The sequence below is a fragment of the Calonectris borealis genome, chromosome 2, assembly GCF_964195595.1.
Source record: "Calonectris borealis chromosome 2, bCalBor7.hap1.2, whole genome shotgun sequence".
In the NCBI taxonomy this organism is placed as follows: Eukaryota; Metazoa; Chordata; class Aves; order Procellariiformes; family Procellariidae; genus Calonectris; species Calonectris borealis.
In genome coordinates this window covers 146,212,292-146,227,550 of record NC_134313.1, presented here as the reverse complement: position 1 = coordinate 146,227,550, position 15,259 = coordinate 146,212,292, and the positions used below count along the sequence as shown (strand labels likewise).

At 37.4% G+C, this 15,259-nt stretch overlaps 1 protein-coding gene across 3 annotated transcripts in view; it reads left to right on the top strand.

Moving 5' to 3' along the window:
* The window catches only part of PTTG1IP2 (PTTG1IP family member 2), a 30,805-nt gene extending 16,031 nt beyond the window's left edge, over nucleotides 1–14,774 (top strand). For 2 of the 3 annotated variants that reach the window (XM_075143825.1, XM_075143827.1), the window contains exons 5-7: nucleotides 852–920; nucleotides 6,126–6,172; nucleotides 13,066–14,774. In XM_075143825.1, coding sequence (XP_074999926.1) covers nucleotides 852–920; nucleotides 6,126–6,172; nucleotides 13,066–13,115 — 166 coding nt within the window. In that variant the 3' untranslated portion in view covers nucleotides 13,116–14,774. The remainder of the gene's footprint in view (nucleotides 1–851; nucleotides 921–6,125; nucleotides 6,173–13,065) is intronic. The other variant, XM_075143826.1, reaches the window with a different exon arrangement.
* The last annotated feature ends 485 nt before the right edge of the window (nucleotides 14,775–15,259 follow it).

Here is a 15,259-nt window from a genome sequence, read left to right as displayed (position 1 = left end):
TTCAGATAGTGTGTTCCGTTTTGAAAAATGATTACCACCTGGAAAAGCATGGCAGGTGTCCATTCACTAATCCTGAAGAATTGTCATTAATTCTGTCAGAAGAAAATAACAGACAAATAAATATTGTTTGGCATTTGCTTTAGAGTTCTGCAATTCTTATGTGGTGTATCTAATGGTTAAGTGAAGCTGAGCTTTCTCCAAGGCAGGTCACAAAGCTTAAGTGCATGTATTCGGTAGAGCATATCTGCACATGCACAGCTCAGCTGTACCGTGTAGGCTCAGCATTTCCCAGAATCACACGGCTGATGCACTGAGGTAAATCCTTGCTCATTCCAGAGCAGGGGAGGCAGCTGCCAAGACAGTTCATGCAGACTGCTTTCCTGGGGGCAACTTGAGATTGGATAGTGATGGTTGTTGGAAAGATAAATTGTTCTGGCATCAAAGTCTTATGAACGATCAATCTTCTTCCGGGGGGCAACAATGGGCTTAACTACGCCTGTGCATTACGCTTGCTCTAAAATGGGGTGTGACACGTGGGGAAAATGGCAAGTAGGACTCCTGCTTCTGGAACAGTCTGCAACCTGTTCCTAAGAGACTTTAAATTGTCCTGTGGAGTCTGAAGTGCACACTGCTACAGTGGGTGAAGCATTTGGGTATTATAAAATGTGAAAGGGTAATCCTACAAATTTGTCAATGATACTTATTCAGCAATGAAATTTTACATGGCTGTGAAAAGTGTTTCAGGTCAGACTATAAATCCTTTTTGAAAGTAAGTCAAATGACTAAACAGTGATTGCCTAGCAATTGCTTTTTTTTCCTCTTATGCTTTCCTTCCCTCTTTATTTTTCTAGTAGACCAGACGAAGAAGAAGAACGGCTAGCTAGAAAGAGAGAGGAACGAAGACTACAGTCTCTTCAGAGGTAAGTCTTGGCAGCTTGATATATAGCTATACACTTCCTGGTGATATAGGAATATTCTGGCCTTCTAAGGAATACATGGAGTACTAAACAAAGAGGCATTATGGAGTTAGGCATGACAATGTCAGGTTTTTACAAAATGGGGCTTATTGTGAGATTTGCAAACCTGATTAGGAGCCTGTATTTTCTGTAAGTGAACAGGGAGTGAATAGGTTGATGCTCACTGTGGCAGGTACAAGTGCTCTGTGCCAGCCAAGAGCAAACAGCAGGGATGTGTCTGAAGTCTTGCCTAGTCTCTCCTGGACTGATGCCCTGCCTGTGGCATGACTTAACGCCTAAATGAGGCTGGGATTCAGAGGTGAAAACCACTTTTTGGATTCATTTGGGAACTGGTTCTTTTTCTTTTAAAATCTGGCTGGGAAAGGTAGAGAAGTTGATAGTGAGATACCTATTAGAGATTTTGCTCAGGAAATGGAAAACTTTGGCGCAGATCTCACTTTAGACTTAATCCCACGTTTCCATCCTTTCTGTTAAAGATGTAGCACAGTGTAGAAAGAAGCGCAAGAGTCAGCAGTGGTAACAGTGCTTCTCAGTGAGAACAGCATTCCTTCAGATGTAGGTTTTTATAGCTTAGTTCTCCAGTGACTCTTGATGGTTTTTACATTATTCTTTAGATAAGCAGTGTTTATAGGTAGGACCATGATACCTGGTACAAGCCCAGTGTACCTTTTGAATCATACTTCCTTTCATGGTCTTTATTTTGGAGATTCACCGTGGATTAGCTTCAGCAAGACAACAGGAGAGTCCTAACCAAACTAATGCTAGGCTTGGAACTGTCAGGTGTGGGTTTGAATCCCCACAGACTATGCAGAAATTTGATCCTAGGTTTGCACTTCCTGGTTATGTTCTCTAAATACTTGGCTGCCAAGTAACAGGTGGGCATCTTCACTGCCTTGCTGATGCCTGCTGTTTTCTCCTGAAGTCAGACTCCTTGTTAATATAAGCAGGGAGCAAGGCATACTTCCAGATGAGACCCCTTGGCGAGCTTTTGCGTGAAGACATTAAGTTTCTCTATTACAAATGTGCATAAGAAGACAAGGTAGGTAGGCAAACATGCTTGATTTGCTCAAACATGTTACATTTCTGACTGGGCACAAAAGTGGGAGCCAGTAAGGTTCTCTTACAGATGTACCTACTGTTGGTCATGTCTGACTGGCAGGAGCTGGGAGAATCACTTGTCTTAACTCCGTGCAAATCTGTTTTCTGGTTCTGAACTGCCAGGTTATATAAGCAAATACAGCAACTGTTTGCCCTGAATCTGACAGTGGTTATGGCTCTGAAGCAGGCATTGTGATACTAAGAAGCAGAATAGATTCTATTGTAATCTGTTGTAATGGGTTAAATTGATCCTTTAGCCTTGTACAAAATTCCTAAACGTATTGGCAATAGAATTAGAATAGGATACAATGGGAATGTTTAACAAGAAAGAATTTTTCAGACCTTGACATAGTGCAAAGCTTGAATGGTTAGTTTTGGTTTTGACTTTGATTTTTTTTTTTTAGACCTATTACATACTGGCAGTTTAATATATTTTGTTTTTCTACTAATAATGGTAATACAGTTTAATAGCTTTTAAACTTACCAAATTGTCTTTGTTCTGCACAAATTTTCTTTTTCAGACTTACTGTGACAGTATGTGTATTCTGCATTTGTACTTGTTTAGGAAAGTATAAGCTTAAAAGTAACTTTCTGCAGAGGGAAGATGAGAATTAGATGTCTCCTAGTGTAGTTGAGCTAAAATTACTGGTTTGAAAATATATATTTTTAAGTGTAATGGTGCCACTAATTTAACCCTTTAGATTGTGTGTAAAGGCATTCTACTCCTGGTGTAACTGCAAGCTGCTGATGGAAACAGTATTCTTACTTTTCTTTCATGCCCAAGGCACAACATTCCTTAGCTCTATGCTATGCCAAATTTGTTTTGCGGAAAGCTATTCACATTTCTGTGGGTTTTTTGAGTTTTTTTTATTGTTTTGGGTGAGTTCAGTTAACAGTCTCAGCATGTATCCATAAGATTGCTGGGATCCACAGAATGCAAGGGCAGCGTGAATCCAGGATGGGAGAAAAGCAAAGAAACCATTTATTTGGGGACAGAGTAGAAAGCAATACTTCCCCTTTCACCATTGCAAGGTAGTGTTAAACTTTATCTGAGAAGAGAATGGATGCAAATTTGTTTTCATAAACATCTTAATTTGTGAGCTGAAAGTGTCATACCTTAATGTGCCCAGAAGCGTAAAAAATGGGTGGCCAGTTTAGGAAGTACGCTCGTGCATAGTCATACCACACAGTTTCTCAGATAAGTGTTGTTGAAGACTTGCAATGGATCAGAAAAAAGAAATTTTCCACCTGATAATCCACTTCTAACTAGTCATGGCACAATAGGCAGAGTGCTAGTGTGAAAGTGATATTTCTCCTCTAATGCTTTTGTTCTCTGCTAAAGAGAAGGGATCCTTTTGAGGAATATCAACATTTTTTGTTGTATGTCAAAATCATGTGCCTTGTTGTGGTGAAATGTACATCCTTAATACTATGCTACATTGCTCAGTTAAATCAACACTTATGAGCAAAGGCTCATGACCAGGTGCATAGGGAATGATTGTGTACCATAACCTTTCCACTGTGATTTGTGTATTGAATTTAAATTGTTGGTACAGTTAATCTGTAGGAAGTCTGATACTTCTGGAGTGTAGGGGTTTCTGTGCACACACAGAGCAAGTGGTGTTGCACCAGGCAATTAGCAACGCAGAGCTAAGATCAACTCCATTCCTGAATTAAGCCTAGGAACAAGGATCACTGGGAGCAAACTGTTCCACCAGAATGATTGCTGCAGCTTTAGAGCAGCAGCCCTCTTTCCTAGCAGGAGTGTGTGTCTGTGAAACAGAGAAACTGTTCTAATTGCAGGAGAGAGCTTAGCAGCAGCCCTGGAGTATTTTGCAAGTTCTGAACGTGTGTATCTATTGTGTGGCTGGGAAGGGATTGGTTGGGTCATGGGAAAACATGGGGAGTAGCCCACTTCCAGCAACCAGAATACCTTACCCTCCACACTGCTTCTTCCTGTAAGTCCTTAGGAGGATGAATTGCTAGTAGTAGGCTGTAGAACAGATTAATAGTCTCAACAAGCCATTTTTGACGAGCAAACTGCAGAGGAAAACACTATATTGTACTGTGTGGTCTTTCCTTTCTACAGCCTGCAAAGTTCTCACATAGCTTCTGAAAATAATTCAGTTAAATAGTGTGGGAGGAAGATAGGCACAGCATTGACCTTGTGTCTGTCTGGTTTTTTTCCTGTCATCTTTTTTTTTTTTTTTTTTGTGGGATACAGCTACTTCATATATAGCTGTTCAGATCAGTTGGCAATGGAAGGAGGGCCGAACTAGCCTGAGCTTCATTTCATGGTGCCATTAGTGGACTGCTGAAGTACTGAGATTTCAGTTGAAACTGCAGCAGTGAGTCTCCATTATTTCAGACAGGGTATGCAAAACAGTGAAGAACATGCCATTAGTACTATCAGTAAAAAACCTAGTTTGAAGTCACATAATATCACATGGAAACTATACAGAAATAAGGACTGGCTTTATACAGGAGAAGGCTGCTTTAAGCAGAATCTCTCTATTCTTTTCCTGAGATCCCTTTCGTCATATAATGTCATCCCCTTATGCAACACAGAAAGCAGGAATCCTGTGGTCAGGTTACCCTCAGTAGGTAAACCTGATTCCTCTTCTTCCTGTTGTCTTCAACATCTCAGTTCTGACTTTCCTCTTCTACATGAATTTCATCTCATGATCCTGATTCCCCAGTTCCTCCTCCTCCTGCAATTTGGCCAGGTTGCTTTGTTTCCTATGCTGCCTGGGCCGAATAGTGGAAAGGGATATCAGGGAGATAGGTGTCTGAGGGAAATAGTAGTGGAAGGTTTTGAGTCAGTCTGTCTTGTTTGGTTTTCTCATCATGCTTTATCTGCATGTTTTCCAGAATTGAAGTTGCAGGGAAAGGCCAGTTCAGCCCTTCAGCTCTGTAGGAAGCAGGATAATTGCTTCTGATGACACACAGGATCTGATTAGCAGTAGGAATTGTTTGGAGGTGGAATATGCATAGGGCAGATGGGATCTTTGGTGAATTAAGCTGTCAGTGCTTAACAGCTTTCTGCTGAATATGTGCAAATTAGAATCGGGCAAAAGTCACAACTTGTCTAACTGGGTTGAATTTTGATAGGGGCAACAAACTGTATTTTTTTTTTTATGTTAGAGGGACATTGTTTTGCCAAACTCTGTGTCCTTTCCTCAAAATATATAGATCCTGGATCATCCTAGTGAAACAGTTGCATAGAAGCTTTTTTGTTTGTTTTTAAACTAAGCAAAATAGATGTTCCCTTTGAAATAAAGGAAAACTATCTGAGGAATGATGGAACGATTTCCATTTAAACTTCCTTCATTTTTCCTCCATCACCTTTGCAAAGGGGAGTGGAGGAAGGGGAAGAAGAAATTGACTTGTCAGACATTGGTTTATATGAGTGATTAAAGTTTGGCAATATTAGATACAGTCTTGAAAACTGTCTTATGATTAGACAACATAACTAGAAGCATCCAATTTTTATATAGCACAATTTTTTAATTTATTCTCCCCATGGATGCCATGCTAGATATTAGAAACTAGTAGTTTTCACTTATGCTTGCTGTACTGCTTAAACAAGAGTAATACACCTTTTATGTTTTTAGAACTGTTAGATTGAATTAGGATTCTGAAGCACACTGTATTCACAGCTAAATTTTACCATTATGCTCCCTGCTGGAAAGCATTAAGGAATTTTCCAATATTGCGCCTTGCTTCTTACGTATAGATGAATATCTCAGTGTGTGTATGTGTACATATTATGTGGACACATTACTTCTATATAGAAAAAACTATTTTTTTATGCTTGCAAATATATCTTATTTTGACATTATTGATTAGTAAGAAGTTATAGGGAATCTTATAGATACGTAAAGTATATATAAAAGGTAAGATATATAACTGATAAATGTGATTTTTTTGGAAGTTTGTAATTGCATACTAATTTAAAAAATGCTGTCGTCTCGTTCAGATGTAATTATCATATTTTGCTTACAGCTCAAAACAGTCTGAATGTTCTTCTGATGCCTTTATTTGTTGCAGGAAACATGAAAGAAAACTGAAGCATGATGAAATACGTAAGAAATATGGTATGTGATAATCTTGTTTTGATACTCAGTATCTAAATTGATTCCTTTTTCCTTATTATTACTAAAATTCATAGGAGAAACAAGCTGCTTTATGAGCAGCAGAAGTAATCAAGCCCAGTTTCCTACTGATGCATGTCTTCTGTCACCTGACCGCCCAATCTCATCACTATTATGCTCCTGTTCTCTTACTGCATTGACTCTCCCACTGGGCAAGAGACAATGTGCTGGATGGGTGTTTGCTTGGGGTGTGCATTTAAATATATTGATTCAAATAAGTACTTCCTTCTGTCTCCCTAAGTAATAGTACTGATTGGGGGTGGGGTTGGTTTGTTCTTGAGCTTGATAAACCAATCTAGTTGAAATTGGCTAGTAGACTCACGGGTTATTGAAGGAGAATAGACTGACTAGCAGATAGCAAGCTTTTTAAATGAAGCTTAAAAAAGAAGGATGGCGGATGCAGCATAACGTAGGGATTAAAATTATTGTTTTTTCTTTGTTTTTAAGTGGAGCTGTGGTGCAGTAGGAGAAGCATATCGCAAGACTGTAGGACCTGCTGTGTTGTATAGGAGGCTCTTATTATCTAGGCTTGTCAGTGCTTGCACTTTTTATTTGATTTGTTCATAGGGTTAATAGCACTGTGTATTCAGAGGCAGATATGCTAAAACTGTGCTGCAGTTTTTATTATGCAAATTGCACTAATGTCAGAGAGGGTGATTCTAGGGGTCTGAACAGTCACTCAAAACTGTTTATTTTCATCTTCTTGTTAAACTGATTGGCAGAGTCTGGGAATGCCTTCATGAATCTGCAGCCTGCCCTTTGGCTGATGCAGAAGTGATACAGACTATCTCTATAGGGAGTTCTCTGCCTGGAGAACATTTGCAGAAGTATGCTCCTTTGCTGGAATGGAGGAAAAATTCACTGTGAAGCTTGAGCTGCAGGAGGAAGAATGTTGTAGAAACTAGAAGTAATTTTTGTTAAACATCAGTCATGAACATCAGGAACTTCAGTCCTGTGGTATTTTATAGGATGACTGACTCTGTATCCCAACCACAATTCAGTTTCAAGAGGTTTGCTTGAGTGGTTGACAACAATAGTCCAGATTTAAAAAAAAAAAAAAAAAAAAAAAAAAAATCCAAACAACAACGTAAAACAACACAAACTTTTTGTGTTTGTTTCTCCTTAGAAGAGACCTTAGAGTCAATCTCCACAAGTTTGAATCACTGGGATATGTCTTCAAAATAACATGCAACACTCTGTACAGATATACATAAAACTTTGCATCTCCTTGAGACAGTGCAGCTAAGAGGAGTGAACAAGGTCCTGAATTCAGTATAGCAGTTGGTGTATCAAAGCACTGCTTTGGGGTTAAGTGATGTTTCAAAAGGCTGCGTTCAGTTATATTCTCCTTGTGAAACTAGTTCACTTGTCTCTGGATGGTCCTACATTTTAGTGAAGAAAATTCTCTCTTCAGTGCTTAAGCATTCAGCAAAGGTCTGAAAGTTAGTTGGATCTTGTTGGAGTACTTGAGTTTCCTGAGGAATGTAACTGTATAATTTTGTGCCTCTGGAATATATAAACCAAATTCAACAAATCTTGCTTGTAGCTGTACTATGCATACAGTCGTATGAGACCTAGTGTCATTTTGCCCCCACTTAAAGCATGTTAGTCTATCAATTGCTTAATTAAAAACAAGTTCATACATTCATTGTGTTGATGGAAGGCATACCTTCTTATAAGGAGTCAGGCATACTCATTTCTTCATGCAGTTATGTTTTGCAATGCAGTTTACCTGCAAAAGATCATAATTCAACTATAAAATTTAAATTTCAACAGCAAACTTCTATATAAAGTTTATTTATTGACAGGTTTGCTTTATTGCATATTCAAAGATTAATTTATATTAATCTGTATATAATTTAGATAATTTATATTAATCTGCATATAATTTATATCGATATTAGAGATATCGATTTGATGCCTGGATCCTCATAATTCATTTTTGTCCTAAAGAAAAACCTAACTCTTACATGAATAGTTGGCACATACTGAAAGGATGTACGCAACTGAGGAAAAATGAAAGACAAAATATGTATAAATTCTGAAATCCCTAAATATTATTGCTGACGTATATAGTTTATATTCTGATAACATACAGACAAACGGTTGTCAAAATAATTCAGTGAGACATAATAGAGTAAGTCTTGCTATAGCCTTGGATCTTCTATCTTCATTTTTCACTGTCTAATAAATGCATATTAAATATAATCTAATAAAAATTGCTGCAAATAATTATGGTGACACTAGATTATTTTACTCTTATGCACTGCAGAGAGGATTCTCAGTTAAGTAAGCATGGATGAGTGGCAGAATAACAATGACTTTGTTAACCTGACTCTGTAGATTAAGATGATCATGCCTGAAATTTCAGTATTTGGTTGGCTTTAAGGGAATGCCTTTCCCCATTTCATCCACCAGCTTTCCTTACCCCATTTAAATGGTAATTACACATTTATAATGCATTGCAGGTGTCACTCTAACCACAGTCCTTTGGGAGCATTGGAAGCAATAGAGAGCTTTAGCAACCAAGACTACACACTTTGAATTGTTTCTTTGTTGCACAATTTGTTAGTATTTTTTCATTTGCTCACATATATGAATGCAATATGATTACACAAATTATATGTTGACTGTTAGAAAATTTTAAAGGAGAGTTCGGAGTACTTTGCAGCTTGTGTAGTATACAAAGGCCCTACAATTTAATTGCTGCTGCATTTGCTGCTATTGTATGTTCAGTATAGCATTAGTGAGAAGCTGCTTTATTATTTATTTATTTGGGGATTTGCCTGGTATTAGTGGAAGGATTCTATCTCTTCATTTTTACAAAATTATTGCCTTTCATGATTTTGGGCTTCCACACCACTTTGCTTCAGTTTTGCAAAGGTTTTGATCAGCTAATTTAATGATATGTAATCCTATCTCCTTTATTTTATGTGAGACGTTGATTTTTATATTCAGTAGTTTGTCACAGTAAATGTTCCTTTTGTTCAAGATAGATGCTTTAACTTGACTTTCTTTAGCGTTCTGAAGGCAAAGCAGGGAAACCTTGTATTGCTGTACGCTTATATAGCATATAATGCTATTTAGTTTGTATGTTAAAAATAGAGTTGTTAATTTTGGGGGTTAAAAATAAAGAGGAAAAGTGTAATAAGTTCATTTTTTTTGCAGCATATACAATCTCTTGTAAGTATTTTACTTGTTAATCCTATTTTTGGGCAGTGCTGATAAGTGATGAGGGTCAGATCTTGATGACTGAGAAGCTGCATAGTTAGCATAGTGTACAATATAAATGAATATACTGGACGGAGGTATTAATTTCTTACAATTGCTTTGTCATTTCATACATACTAGGAGGCCTTATTACTTCATACAAGCTAATGAAAGATACTTGACTGCTATACCTTTAAATTTTTGAATGTTTCTTAAATACAACTGAGTAGGTCAAATATTAACCTACTTACATTAAAATGAAGGTAGATAGAAGTAAGATGTTAGAAGTTCTTGTAAGTGTCCTGTGTGTCAATATTCAAGTTCGGCAGTAACATGTAATGGACTTTATTGCAAACAAGACTCCTGAACCTACAAACATCTAGCTTCTCTGAACCTGTAAGTGTAAATTACAAGTTGGTTAGTTGCTCTCATGTCAAATGGGAAACAGTCGAGAGAGACAACTCATGTCTAGTTCAAGGCAGCACATGAGCTTTAGTTGAACCCGACATGCTATCTGATTAGCATAGGCTTGCAGCTCCTCTTTAAGAGTCATGGCTAAGAGCAGCTGTGGCAGCTGACAGGAATTTTTTGTCATGCTCCTTTTTTGTACATCTCTCTAGATTGCCTTTGTCCATTTATTGGAGCCTGATACAACTTCTTCAGTAAGAATTGGTGCAAGTGATGAGCTGCTGTCTCCCTCCTCTCACTTAATGTAATCTTATGACGCACTTAGAATGCTGAGGATAAAAGAAATTTAAACACTGGATGCAGTGGTCTATCGGATGTTGTAACCTCTGTTGCTGTCCTCATTTGGAAGGAGGGCTTGCCATTTCTCTTGGAGTACCTTCTTCCCTGAGAGATGAATTTCTGAAGTCATGACCAATAATGCTCATGCTGGACTGACCCATAGTTCTGAACGCCTGTTTAGTTGCTGTATTGTACAATAAAACAGATCGGAGAACTTTAAGTTAAACATACTAATGCCTGATTGGTGGTAATTATATCTGTTCATTCCTAAACATAATTCAGTAAAATTAAAGCAAGTACTACTGGGAATGGCATTTGCAATAATGAGTAAAAATGACACATTCACTTGAACTATGAGGACTAGTTATCTAAAATGGCTTTTGGCTGAGTGTTTTGGGGCAGGGGCAGATAAAAGTATATTTGCTCCTTATAATGGTATAGGAAAAGTTTATCAGGAGTCTTACACCGTCCTCTGATTGATTTGAAATTGGCACTACTGGATGTAGAACACTGTTTCCATTGGATTTCAGCTGTTTAAGCTGTAAGAGAACAGTGTCTAGTGTTTTGCTGTTTTGCTTTCAGACCTATGAAGTGTCAAGTATGTGTCTTGAATGAAATATAAGAAACACATAATAAGCACTTGCCAGACTACATAGAGAGAAGTATGCAACGTAAGTTAATATTGTCAGGGAATCTGCTACCACCTCTTGCCACTTCGTGGAAAATTTTTTGACGTTTGGTGCCTTGATTTCTAAGTGGAACTTAATGAGTGCAGGGAGTTTATGCAATACCAATTGTAATAAAAATATGTTAATTTCTAGTACTGTTGCTAATTTTCTGTAAATGATGTGTAGATGTGTTTTGTATTTGGAAGGGGTGAAATACAGAAGTACTGCAAAAATTTCTGAAATTTGGACTACTCAGTTGTCTTTCAGGTAACTAAGTATATTAAGATCCATAGATCCTAGCTGCCAAAGTATTAACATGTCTGGAGGAAGGAGCGGGTGGTGGTGGTCTGGAAATAAAGTAACTGTTTCTCCTCTGTATTTGGGTTAGGGTTATATTAATTGCAGGAATGTTACCTGAAGGCACTAAAGGTTGAATGGTGGGCCCAGGATAAGAGCTTTTTTTATTGTGTGTTAACTTACTTGTCAGTTAGAGTAGACTTAACAGACATTACAACTCTTTTGTTTAAACGCATGAAAGGTAAGACTAAAATTTGAGAAGTAACTGCTTTCTAAAAGTTTAAAAATATAAAAATTTCAAGTTCTCAAAATATTGTAGATGATTCTTGACAATGCTCTCATCTAACCATATTCTTATTGCACAAATGCTTAAAAGATTTTTTTTTTCTTTTAAAAAAGCAATTACAGAAAGGAGTAGTACCTTTGACACCAGGTAAATAGGCTGTATTTCATGTTACCTGGCTGAAGCTTTATAAATGTGACTGGCTTACCCTTTCTTTGACAAGTAAGGGCCATTACGTATGAGGGCTGGTTTTGATTTTAACTTTTTACAAATTGACTGCTTGTAATCTTGTCAATTTGAGTGATTATAAGATTTTTTCATACTTACTCCTTAATATTTGCTGTTCCCTCTCAGGTAGTTAGTTGCAGTTACTGATACAATAATCAGCACTAAGCAGTTGTGCTTCTTGATTTACATCTCAAAATAAACTGGCAGTTCAAAAGAAGTGCAACAACTGCAACAAGGTAGACAAAAGTATAGTCTGCCTTCAGTACCATTAGTTTTTGACTTTCAGATAGAACAGTGAATGTTCAATATCTGTGTGCAGGTGCATAGCGAAAAATGGTATGGAAAGGTTTGAGGGGAGTTCTTACAAGATTTGGCAGTGACTAGTGTAATCTTTCTCTTCACTATTGTGAATCTGAATATTTGTGAATTGGGGCTGTTTGGCTTAGCTGTCTTCTGTCTCCATGCCCTAAACAAATGAACTAAGGAAGAGTCCAGGCTTGCCAGACATAAGTATAAAAATCTTGGTAGGAAAGATAGTGGTAGTGTTCCTGTTCTTTCACAACAAAAGATCAGCCTCTGGACTCTTATGGGACTCCTTTATTTTCAGTATGCACTTCTGCCTAGCCCAAATCTGGCGTGTGGTTTAAAGTCTCTTTGAAACAATTGTTGTATGGAACAGCAATTGCTCAGCTAACCCTTACAGAAGATGGTATGCATATCCAGACACTCAGCATAATTGGATGGCTTTGCAATGCTTTCTGTGACAGGATTCTGGTAAAGTCATTAAGAATCTTCATGACGGAAACATACTGCAACCTGGATTAAGTGATGCTCTTGTGCTGGTCCCCGGAAGTTTTAGTGCATCTTCATTTGTTCTTAGAAATTATTGTCCTGTTGCAGAAATGCTGTACGTGGCTGAATATGACAGATGGTTGTGTGTAATTGAAGTAGAACTAAGTCAAAGTGGCAGCATCTTACATTTTAAAAGGATGATGGTCTTACAATAACTTAAATTTATAAACTGGCCAGTCTGAATCTGTTCTTCCTCAGCCATCTCTATGCTTAGATTTTTGTAGACTTTACTCTCTCACATACGCATTTTGTAGAGTATACCTCATAAATAAGAAATGTTTTTTCAGTAAGAATTTTCAACAGAGAAATGTTCTCCCTGCTAAATCATGAAATACCTATTCATGATTATAGTCTGAGAAATAAGAGTGCTTAAGAACACTTTCAAGTTGTTGTTACACTTGAGCGTTTGGGTAATAGAGCAACTAGTACAAGACAAGAATTGCCTTTTGGTTTTGTTATATGGAGTACCTATTACAGTGAGGTCAGTAGCTCAAGGTTTTTATGTAATACTGGTGAGAAAATAATAAATGCAGTCCTGTTTTGTTTTGCAGGTCTTCTCCAGGATTCTGATAATCCGTACAGCAGATTTGAGAATGAATAAAGCTGAGCACCTTCCACTAGAGCTGTAACTCCAGAATACAGGAAGATAGTTTGTTTTCATTTGCCCTTTGGGCTCTTCCCCCCCCCCCCCCCCCAAGGTTGTTTTGTCTTTTTCTGATTGTAAATCTAGGAGTGGATAAAGACTTCATGAAAAACATGTTTCTATCTTCTACCTATATAGAACTAATTTTTTTATAAATGCTTTTGGTTGTTGAAATGTTTGCTGATTTTTTTTTTTTTTTTTTTAAATTATGGTGACATTTAAGTGTGAAATACTATCTTTCCTCCTTTTAAAACTGTATTTTATTACTTGATGTAGATAGCTAATAGTCACAATCATGTGTTTGAATTCAGTCTTAACTGCCACTTAAACAGTTGTTCCCATGTTCCTAAATAAAGATTTTTCCCTAATGTATCTTTTTATAAAAATAAAAAGCAACATGGAAGCACAGCTTCACACAGCAGAAATAGCTGGTGTGATATTGATGAGAAAATAAACCAGGCACATTCTTGTGTACTACCATAATGTGAGAATTAGGTGGAGTTTTTTTCCACTCTGGAAAAAGATCTTCAAGAGTGTAATGTCTAAGGGTTGAGAGAGGGGAGCATATTTATCTTTGAATAATTCAACTCAGTGGTGGAAACGTTAATATGTACTTTGGATATACCACTGATGTGAAAAAGAAATTATTTCAGTTAGCAAAATTGGAAGAAGTTTATTCTTGAAATAACATAGTTATGTGTGCCTAAATTCAAGAAGAAACATCTCCCTGAGAATACTTTCTTATGTAAACTTAATGTATAATTAACAAAACCAACCAAACAAAAAACAACAACACAAAAGTTGGTAAGGTTCTGCAGTTTACCAGGGTTGACCCTGGTCAGCAGCTAAGCACCAACCAGCTGCTTGCTCCCTCCCTCCCTACAGTGAGATGAGGGAGAGAATGGGAACAGCAGAAGTAAGAAAACTCTTGGGTTGAGATAAAGACAGTTTAATAAGTGAAGAAAAGGAGGGTAGGGGGAACAATTCATGCAAAGGCAATCGCCACCTCCCAGAAGCAAACCTCTGCTCACCCTCCCTTCAGTTTTTGTTGCTGAGCATGATGGTGTATGACCTGGAATATCCCTTTGGTCAATTCTGGCCAGCTGTCCCAACTGTGTCTCCTCCCAGCTTCTTGCCCACCCCTGGCCTACTTGCTGGGGAAGTGGGGAAAAATGAAACCTTGATGCTGTGCAAACAATGCTCAGCAAAAGCCAAAGCACTGGTGTGTAATCAGCACTGTTGTAGCCACAAATCCAAAGCAAAGCACCATATGGGCTGCTATGAAGCAAGTTACCTCCATCCCAGCCAGACCCAGTAAAGTAAGAAAGCAGTATTTTTTTATCCTTTTATTGTTCTTTTGATAGGTCCATAATGTGATTGATTTCCTCTTTCTTTTCATAGAGGTGTTTCATTGAGCATTTTACTAGCTTACCAAGTATGATGCAACGAGTAAAGAGCTCTTCTCCTCACTCCCAGTCTAATGCAAGTTCTGATTTATTCTGTACACTTTAAATAACCTCCCATGCTGTATATTATCTGTTAAACAAATGTACAGTTTTGAAGATGTTCATGTTATTTTTATCAAGGTTCCTAAAATAAACACTTCAACATCTTTAATTTGGTTCTGTTTAGTTCTGTTGTTTCATACAATTTTAAATTAACTTGGTTTAAAAGAAGTGATCAAGTATGAGTTTGGCAGGAGGGAGAGGATGCATTTTTGCTTTTGCTGTTTTTCTGACAGAAGAATAAAATCTTAACAGCACATAGGTGTGGTGGGAATTAAATCTTGCCTGAGGGTGATGAGGTGAATTGCCATTCCTTCCAGTGCCAAAGAACCTGCCTCTACTTAGGCTCTAGTAACTATCACTTATCACTGGTTTCAGTACAGTGTTCATTTCCATTCTTTCACTGTTTTTACTTCTGTAAACAGTTTCTCTGTATAAATTATCTCAGGAATTTATATAAAAAAATGTTTTCCTGTTCCTGAATCTGTATTGTTATTAGTGTTAATGGAATAATGGTCCAGTTTTCCTTTTTTTCCTTTTTTTCTTAACTCATACTTAGCAATTAATTAGTAGGCACTGTGTTTAATTTCGTGTGTT